A 9,945-nucleotide genomic window follows, 5' to 3' on the forward strand; every position below is an offset into this window, starting at 1 on the left:
CAATTCAAATTTAGACTTGGATTTGGTCCATGAAGAATTATTTATTTTAACATATTGCTTTGATTGAATAAATTTATAAAATTATCCTGAAATAATATATGTGATATTATTCAGGAGGGAAATTGGTATTTTGTTATTTATATAGTTTTCAGGTTTTTTTTAAATAGAATGTTATGTCTTTTATTTTTTATATTCTTGAAAAAATTATAGAATGCTTGAAAAACAAAACAAAAAAGTTACCACTGAAAGACATATAATCTTTCTCTTCTAAAAGAGTTTAAAAGATTTTTTATTGGTAGTTTGTATGGATTATTGTTAGAAATCGAACACTTAGATGATTTATGGTTTGCAAAAAACTAGCTTTCAAGTACTCAAGCCGAAAAAAACATAAACATAATTTTCAAGTAATCCCTATAAATTCTAAATAACTCTAAATTTATATATATAAAGGCTTTATATTATGCAATTTATAATTTGGCCAGACAACTGAAATAGTGTTTAGAACCAAACAATAACAAGACAAACATGATAGTAAACAGAATCCCAAAAGAAGAAAAATACGATCAGCAGGTGCGGTGCAGACTTCTCACATAGATAAACAACATTGTTATGCTCTAATGCTTGTTTGTAATTGCCAGACTTGTACGTCTGATGAAAACAAGAACAACAAAAGTAAATTATCGAGGGAGAAAATAAGTAAAGTATGGACGGAGGGAAAAGTGAGCAGAGGAGACAGATGGATTGAGAGAGATTTGAGATTCAACTTACCTGTTCTTGTATGTTGCTCAAATTCATGACTGAGCAATGAAAATAGCATGAGAAAATGAGCTGCTGAAATCAAGTTTAATCTGAAAAGCTGAATTCCTGCATAACAACAGAGAACAATGAAGTTAAATTAATTAGAGATATTGAAATTTTCCTAAAGGAGGAGGCATTCAGAAAGAAAACAAAGAATGAGTTACTGAGAGATTTTAACTTACGTTCCTTCCGTTGAAATCTATGTGGACACTTCGGATCGAAAGATCTTAAGGTGCTCAACGCCATTGTACCTGCGACCATTTTCCTCAAGAAATGATCAGAAGTATACAGATAATATAATCTGGAGAGTCCTTGCATGGCAGTTTAACTAGGTAGGTACTTTACATTCTCACAATAACAAATATAAGGGAAGTTAGGTGTTGAAGTTGATGCGGTAAACTCTTCAGTTTATCCCATCCATAGTTTTTCAAGAGATCCAACATTCAAATTTAGAGCTTCTTCAGGAAAACCTCCAGCTCCTACGAGAAATCACTGATTCGTAATGATTTCAATCGGGTGCGGCCACATAAGCAATCCTCTGGAAAATAAGTCAAACTCTAGCACCCAACAACTTCTAATTCCACAAAAGAATGCAATTCTCGTATAGTATCAGGAGCACTGATGATCTTCTGACATGGTACAACGCTTAATCTTTGAAGCAAAGAGAATTCTCGAAAATCATTGTCATGAAAATTATTGAAGGGTAAAATGCTATATTGTCTCCTACATTATCTCATACGGTACTGCAGTTCCTATAGTATTGCATCCGCCAGGAAAGTTGCAGTGGATCCTATATTATCTCACATATTCTTGCTTGTGATCACTACATTGTTTCCAATTCATATTACTACTGTTATGTAAACAATTGACAGGATAATTATTAGTGTAGATAGATTTTGATATACCAAGATTATAGGAGATTGATAGTTAGCATCTTTCCCATCAATGACATCTCTGCCTTGTATATAGATGTCCTACTGTAACATAAGCTTCTCATGATGAATAAAACTATCATAGTCCTTTGTTTTCTTCAAAAATGGTAAACAAAATCGTATCTCTCATGAGAAGAAACTTGTTATTATTTAAGAAGTGGAAACATAATTAGTTAAGAGTAAGAAAATAGTTGGTATTGCAGCGGGGCCCCTTGCCTAGCCGAAACTGGAACTCATCATGGATATGGGAGTCCTACGACAAGATATGATTTGCCCGGTGTTTTCCATTGTAATTCTACGCCTAAATAATATCTTTGAAGGGGCCACACAGCCAATTCAAACTATTAGTGTAACTTGTAAAATGGCGGTAGAATAATTGCTTGGAATACTGAATGAGTACCTGTCACCATCTTTATCTATCCTGGCAAACGGCTCGGGCCTCCATTGAATCATCCGACGGATGCTAAGAATTATGTCCCGCATCCACGGAGTAAATATCACGTTCTTCAGGCTTGGATTGAACATTTCTTTACTCTTTTTTTGATCGAAGAAGCCTTAGATTTAAAACTCATAATGATAAGCTAGAACATCTGAAGTGTAAACAGTCGATACACACCATAGGGGCCTTTTAGGTGCTTATATTAGGGACTTTATTGTGCTAGAACTTAGGCAGAAACAGACTCACAGAACCATCCTGATACTTCAATCAGTGTTTGATTTCAACAATCTGAAGTAGCTTTGGGTTGATGCAGGAAGCTGAAAAATCATATAGAAGAATTAGAAATATAGAGGGCAATAAAAACTACAAGAATCTAAACGACTACTAGTTTTTTTCCTCTCCAAAAATAGACTTGGTAATCATAGTAGAATCACACTCATTGAACACAGTTATATTCAAAAAACCATCTTTAGCTCAGATGAATCCTTGCTTTATCACATATAGTAAAGCTTTATAGCACACAAAAACACTATCTTCATAGCAATTATAAAGATCAGCTTTATAGAACACAAACCCTATCTTTATCACAAATAGTAAAGATTTTCTGTTGGTCTTTGCGAAGCACCTCATAAGCAAAGTCATCAAATGATCTAAAACATTTTCAGCATCATAAGCCACGTCTTGAAGCTTCTCCAACCATAGCTTCATCGACTCGTCTGTCACTTTCCTTTTCTCAGCATTTTGGAGTACAGCTTTGTTCATTGTCACTGACCCTTTTAGGTCTTGTAGCTGTCCTTTCAAACCCCATGCACCTCTGATCCCTTCAGTAGCAAGGGAACCCGGCCTTGCAAATGTCTCCTCCAAGGCGAACGTAAGAAGAAACTCAGCTGCCACTATTCTTTTCTTTGGGGGGGAAAAAAAACCTTGTTTATCTTGAAAACAAGAGAGAAGTGCTTTGAAATTTTTGGAATAATGATGGAATGAGTTGTGATCAGCTACTAACATCAACAAACGCAGAGTTTTTTTATTCGAAGGAACTTTTATAACATATTCTATAAATAAAAAACATGGATGTTAGTTACTTCTGATAAAGTCATCGTAAGTTGATTGGATGTCCATTACTTTTCAAAGGAGCAAAATGCTAGAACGAATTCTTAAAAGAATTTGTAGCAAATTCAACAGCGCCCTAGTCGGGTCTGTAACTAGAGCATCTATTTCAAGACTTTCTGTATTTTCTGAAGTTTTTTTTTTTTTTCTCTCGGGACTCCAACGATGGGAATGGTTGATTACCCACATAAGCATAATTTGCAGAATCAATGAACACGTCATAGATATAGAAACCCACATTGCAAGTCCATCTCCACCATGGACATCACGCTCAAGATAACCTGATCTGGTTGTAAGTCGAACTTGCTTGATCCATTGATTGATCAGCTTTTCTTTTTTTTTGTAACCCGGGATGTCCGAACCAGCTTACACGCACCACAACTAATTCCCGGATCCACTGAACACCCTGTAAGCTCAGTAGACAGGTAAAACACTACGAAGATGACAAGCATGCACGCTGAGTCTTGAATCCAGGTGACAAAAGCAAGGAAACCTTGCCTCTGCCGCTGGCCAGAAAGCTCGGTGCATTGATCAGCTTTTTAACTTGCTTACTGATGCATTACTTGTTTTTCAAAATGCTTGAAATATATTAAAATAATATTTTTTATTATAAATTATTTAAATAATCCAAATCATATAAAAAAAAATATTAATTTTTAATAAAAAATAATTTTTTTAAAAAAAAAACATGAATTGACCAGCATTTCCAGATAGCAAAATCAGAATAGAAAGAAACTACGTTTGTGTAAGTTTAACAGATGCCTTCCAGATACTTTTTGAAACTCATTTTCAACAGTGTACAAAGTTACTGTATGTTCAAATGACTGCTCTAAACAATTAACGATGCTCAAGCCTTTTATGATACATACATTCATGTTAACTAGATAGAAATGTCAGAAATTGAAAGCCAAAAATCTAAAAATCTAAAAATCAAACGTAAATCAAACAAATATTTGCCAGAAAGTTGATAGTCCAATCATGATCCAGTGGTAAATTTCACAACAGAATGAGCTGGGCTCCATAATGATCTGCAAGAATGAGACTAGTCTTAATTTCGTGCACCTTAAATCATTCAAAAAATTAAAAGAAAAACTGAATTATTGTATGACAGCACAAATACTCACCAAAAAAGAAAATTGTGGTGCATGATCCTCGTGAATGTTGTAAGAACTTTACCATTACTAATGTATAAACCATTATACTCTTGCTACAAAAGAATTCAAGTCCTACAGCTGTTTTCTTATATGGGAAATATCCTGCAATTAATGATTCAAAAAAAAATAACGTAAAACATAGCATGATGTTTTAGAAAAAAAGGGAAGGTAGAGTAGCAGCCGTGCTACTTACCTAGCCAAAATTAACGGAACTCATCATGTATGTCGTACTCATTATCTTCATCACTGAAAATAGCACTGTAAAATACGTATGGGTTCTCAATCATCTCTGTCAATGATAGCCGTCCATCTTTGTCCGTATCTGACTGCAATAGATTTCATACAATGTTCAACAACAGAGCTTCCACGTTCAAAATATCAACTCCATTGTCATGCTGCTATTAAAAAAACACAAAGGTAACACTGCTAGCAAGCACACATCTATACATCAAGAAATGAAAGCTATTTGCAGTCAAGAAAATACCTGTGACAAGATGTAATCAGCTTGTTGTTTTGCATAGTAACGCTCTGATGGATGAAGTTTCCCAATTATATGTAGCAACTCTACATCTGACAGGAATCTATGAAGAGCACACAGCCAAGTCAAAGTATTAATGTAGCTTCTAAACCATTCGTGGATGTATTATTACTAGTTAAAGAATACAGAGAAAAAAAACAGAGAAAACACCAGATAAATACCCATCAGCATCTTTGTCCAGCTCATTGAACAACTTCTTAGCAGGGGCCTCCACAGAATCATCCGACAGATGTGATGAATTATGACCTTCTTCATCATAATTTCTCACAGAGTCAAATAGCCCGTGGAAGAACTCTTGAAAGTTAACCTTCCCATCTTTGTCAGAATCTCTTTCCCTAAAAGAAGGAAGGAAGAATGAAGGAACAACAGACTAATAAGTGCAACTATATGTAAAAGTACCAGGTGAATTTTGATTTGCAATGCATTTAATTCATTACAATAGGAACCTAGAAACCAAGGAGAGAGCACTACATTCTGCAGGCTTATATTTTCTACTCCTGACATTGCTCCCCCATTCTTCTCTGCAAGGACCGCAAGTTTTAAATCCAAAACCACCATGCTAGACTAGACTGTCTATGGAACCTTTTATGTGCTTATGTTAGTATCACTTCTAAATGAGATGGAGATATTTCTCCAGCTTTTCCTTCTAAAAGTTTTTTAAACTTCAAAAGCTTGTGACAAATAACCTCCCATACGAACATCAGAAAAAAGTCCATCAAATGTCTTTAAAACACAACCCCTTAGATTACATGAAATCATGTACAATATAATTCTGGCTAATTGGCAAAACTGACTCTCTGTATGTAGTTTAAATCAGAGTATTGATTGATGGAATCAACATTAACTTCTAATTCTATGTTTTCCTCTAAGTTCAAACACAGAACAATAGGCTAATTGGTAAAATGACCCTCCAGAACTCTTGGTAAAATCCAACTTTGGTAACTCGATCAATCAGGTCAAAGCAATTAACTGAAACTGGGTAAATTTTTTCGTTTTTCTATTAGGGTGGGAAGCCTAATGGAGCATAACGGAGTCGGGGATTTTAAAAAAAGATCACTAATAAAAGCAATTTTTTTCTAGCTATGATACTGCAACGAGGAAAAAAGCAGCAGGTAGAATCTGGGGCACAAACAGTAGTATGTTTATGTTTTTCTTTCCTTTCTATTGTAAGATTCAAATATCAGTCTAAGCCCCACCCCCCTCAATCTCTCACACAAAAGCCAAAGCCAAATGCCAAATCAAAGAATAAACAGGTTCCAAGAAGAAGCAAAGCACAAATTTCTTAAGGCAAATTGATGTAATCTCTGTCACCTTACTTCCTCCTTGCACAACCATTGAAGTAGCTTTGGGTTTTTGCTGTCAGAAGGATGTTGAAAGCTGAAAGATAAAATAGAAGAATTGGGAATGGCACGCACCAATCAGAACAGAGTAACAAGTTTCTCTTTTTCCAAAATTGAACTTGGTAATCAAAGTAGAAGCTCACTCATTGAACTCGGTTATGTTCAGAAGACCATCTCCATCTGCATCTGATGCATTGAAATGTTCTTCTTTCCACCAACCCATATCATAGCCAAAAGAATTTTTATCTGAAAATCACATAAAACAAGGTCACGAAGGCTTATGGTTGAGCATTCAGCTACTTTCAGTTGCACTAAAAATTTCAAAAACAACAGGATGCTGACACAGGTCCTCCATGAAAGAATTCAGGAGAAAAGGGGGGAACTTGGTTAGTAATGGTAAAGTACACATATTAGCACATGATTCAAATGTAATCTTAGGTGTCTGAGAAAACGTCTATTTTTCGAGCAGTTTCTAGAAAAGTCCTCAAATCCCCTAACACCACAATGTTAGTGGTTTCTTAGATAACTAACCTGGATTGTTGGATACTGATATACATTATTAACTTAGAGGCTATAACAATAACCTATGCGTCATGCAATCTCAGTTCAGTAAATGGGTAGCATGACAACTCTTATTGTTGAAAAGATGATTTTACACAATACTCTTATTAAAGCAAATCCTCCTGAAGCAGTCCTAGACAGAACGGGAATAAACTTCAAATATAGCTCAAAAACATATGAGAATGCTCATACAAACATCTATACATAAAAGAATGTGCTGCAAGTAAGTAGCAAAGACATTTACCTGAATTATGTACCCAACTAGGTGGCTCATACTCAGCAAATGAAATGAGCCCATCATGATTTTTATCATGAACATCCATCTCCCTTTTAGTCCTATGCATAACTTCCTTCTCAGATTGCTTCAAACTCCACTCAGTCAATTCATATTCACTCACATAACCATCAACTGGTTCCACGTCAATCTTTGGAAATAGCACCAACAACCTATCCATCCACATAAAAGAAATTCAATCTTCACCACATAACGTCACAAAAAATCCATTCTCTATCATATAAAAACATACGAAAATCTAATATTCAGCACATAAATACAAAATGCTAGGCATCATTTTCTTTATTACCTGCTACGGACAGCATAATCACCATAAAAATCCAAACTTTCTCACAAAAAACCCAATCTTTAATTACCTATTAGTAACATTAAATTTCTCTTCATCATTCAAATAATCTTCAGCATCCATAAAATCATCCCCCTCGGGCTGTGACTCGTGACCAGGAGCAGCCGAGTGATGAACAAGTTCAGGATGTGAATTTTCCAAGTACTGTCTCTCCCATTCCTTGTCTTCACGTTTGCGTTCAATGTCAGCAACAAGAGGATCAAAAGGCACCGGTTTGTGGTGGTGGTGGCGGGGGTCGAAGGCGAAGTCATTCCGGATCTTGATGCGGCGGTTGCGGAGGTTTGATGGTTTCTTTGGAGTATGAGTTACTAGTAAGAGAAAAAGTAGAGCTATAGTTATGTACAAGATGATTGAGGTCTTGCCCATTGTAAGAGAGATCTGAATTTACAGAGGGTTTTGAAGAGAAAGAGAGATATGCTTTTAGAGAGGGAGGGAGTGGGTTGACGATTTGGAGGTGGACGGTTGAAAGGGAAAAGGAGAGTAGAGAGACACAAGCAGTAGAGAGTCTCTCACGTTGTGTAGTTTGAACTTTGAAGCTGAGAACAACTCTGACTCTCTCTCTCCCTCCCCGTACTTTTGTGAAACGCTACTATGTTTAAGATTATAATAACGAAGGCAAACTAAAATATATTTTACTTAAAAATATATTAAAATAAAATTATTTTATTTTTAAAAATTATTTTTAATATTAACACATAAAAAAATTTAAAAAAATCAATTTAAACAAAAATAACAAAAAAACTTTAAAAAATATAATTTACACCACATTTCCAAATACACCCTATAATTTACCTGAAAGTAACATAACATCATTATAATATTATGATAAGAATTTTTATATTTTAAAATTATTTAAAATTTTTATTTTATTTTAAATTAAAATATTTTATACTTTCATATTATTTTAATATACTGATATAAAAATAAATCTTAAAATATAAAAAAATATTATTTTAATTTATTTTTAAAAACAATTATTATCATAATATTAAACAGCCTTATAATAGACTATAATAATAAGATAATAGCTGCACAACTAGAGCAAATAATAATAACTATCTAGGTGGTGGTCCAGTGGTAAGAGCTTGTGACCAAGAGGTTTGCTCCCTTTATAATCTCGGGTTCGAGCCTTGTGGTTGCTTATTTGATGACCACTAGAGGTTTACATGGTCGTTAACTTCAGGACCCGTGAGATTAATCGAGGTATGCGCAAGCTGGCCCGGACACCCACGTTAAACTAAAAAAAATAATATATTAAAGTTAAAATGATATTTTATTTTGATATTAAAAAAATATTGTTTTTTTAATATAAATTTATTTATTATTTAAAAGTATTGACCATATTTAATTGGTTTGAACATCCCAAATTTATTAATTTTGGTATGCATGATTGGTCACGTCTCATCTGATATATACACGCTTAAGACTAATCCAAGCATGGATGAGTTAATTAGTCATTAGAGACTGCCATGTGATAGTAACATGAAGAGGAAATAAATAAATATAAAAAACACGAGGGATAATACTCAATTATTCATGTTTTATCGTCAAATATAAAACTGAACAGAGCAAATCCTCGAAAGGGCCCAACTAAACTTATGTCCAGCCCAGTAATTTCAGTCCAGCCCAGTCATTTCAGTTCAGCCCATAAACTTCCTCATTTTGAACCATAAAATTGAGAGACCCAGGTAAAATCATGAGAGACCTCATGCGCTCCAAGACACACTTCACTTCTCGCCTCCTTTGGCATTAACTTTCCCATCTTTTGCATGCACAAAACTCATAACTAGCATAATCTAATTTGGGAAATAAAAAAAACAAATTAAGATAATTTATGTCATAACTCAATGGATCAAACTTGAAAATACTTAACTCGATTGTCATAACTCAATTTTTACCCTCATCAAAAATAAAATTTTCATCAAAAAATATTTCCTAGAAAAAATTTCCTAAAATATGTTACAAAAAAATATATGCAGTTGAAAAAAGAAAAGAAAAATAATAATTAAGGGTAAAATCAGACAAAAAATGGAAAATTGAGAAGCCAAGGGCTAAAATAAAACAAGTAAACAATTAATGAATAATTTGGGGTCCAATTAGGGGTATTATTGAAAAGAATTGATTGCAATTGAAAAAACTAAAGGACAAAGGAAGAAAGGGAAAAGGATAACAAAATTCAGGGTCCTAACAATTCAATCTAGGATGAGATTGAAGAGAAAAACTTGGATTAATATCAAAATTGAACGAAATTGAAAAATCAAAAGATCATAGAATTAAAAAATAAAATATTAAAGGAAACAACGTTGTTTTGAAGGCCTTGAACAATTCTTTCACCTCCTTCTCTCGATTATGGTATATAAAAAAGGTTTTTTAACCTTTTATTAGTGGCCAATTTTTGCACCATTTTATTGTTTGTCTCAATTGTAAACAAAACA

The 9,945-nt window shown here is 34.0% G+C and overlaps 1 protein-coding gene and 1 long non-coding RNA gene across 4 annotated transcripts; both read right to left on the reverse strand.

The window, feature by feature from the left end:
• Positions 1-435: 435 nt before the first annotated feature.
• LOC133672305 (uncharacterized) lies at positions 436-1,885 on the reverse strand. Its single transcript, XR_009834831.1, has 3 exons — positions 981-1,885; positions 769-864; positions 436-648 (listed from the first exon to the last, which is right to left on the reverse strand). It is a non-coding gene; the product is annotated as an uncharacterized LOC133672305 (long non-coding RNA).
• Positions 1,886-4,016: 2,131 nt separating this feature from the next.
• Positions 4,017-8,062, reverse strand: LOC133672355 (uncharacterized). Of its 3 annotated transcripts, XM_062092742.1 has the most exons (9): positions 7,521-8,061; positions 7,114-7,316; positions 6,452-6,554; positions 6,280-6,345; positions 5,130-5,303; positions 4,915-5,011; positions 4,624-4,756; positions 4,401-4,532; positions 4,017-4,304 (listed from the first exon to the last, which is right to left on the reverse strand). In XM_062092742.1, exons 1-7 carry the CDS (start codon positions 7,874-7,876, stop codon positions 4,634-4,636), a joined length of 1,122 nt encoding a protein of 373 aa, XP_061948726.1. In that variant the 5' UTR covers positions 7,877-8,061; the 3' UTR covers positions 4,017-4,304; positions 4,401-4,532; positions 4,624-4,633. The 3 variants fall into 3 exon arrangements, with proteins under 3 accessions (XP_061948726.1, XP_061948728.1, XP_061948727.1); XM_062092744.1 differs by lacking the exons at positions 4,017-4,304; positions 4,401-4,532 and having other exon boundaries at positions 4,689-4,825; XM_062092743.1 differs by lacking the exons at positions 4,017-4,304; positions 4,401-4,532 and having other exon boundaries at positions 4,701-4,828; positions 7,521-8,062.
• Positions 8,063-9,945: the final 1,883 nt, after the last annotated feature.

Source organism: Populus nigra, chromosome 14, assembly GCF_951802175.1.
Source record: "Populus nigra chromosome 14, ddPopNigr1.1, whole genome shotgun sequence".
NCBI lineage: Eukaryota > Viridiplantae > Streptophyta > Magnoliopsida > Malpighiales > Salicaceae > Populus > Populus nigra.

Coding starts and splice junctions, on each gene's coding strand:
- LOC133672355 (XM_062092742.1), bottom strand. CDS start 7,876: ATGGGCAAGACCTCAATCATCTTGTACATAACTATAGCTCTACTTTTT. Junction 6,555..7,113: donor TAGTTGGGTACATAATTCAG/GTAAATGTCTTT, acceptor TGTGATTTTCAG/ATAAAAATTCTTTTGGCTAT. Junction 5,304..6,279: donor TTGTGCAAGGAGGAAGTAAG/GTGACAGAGATT, acceptor TCCTTCTTTTAG/GGAAAGAGATTCTGACAAAG.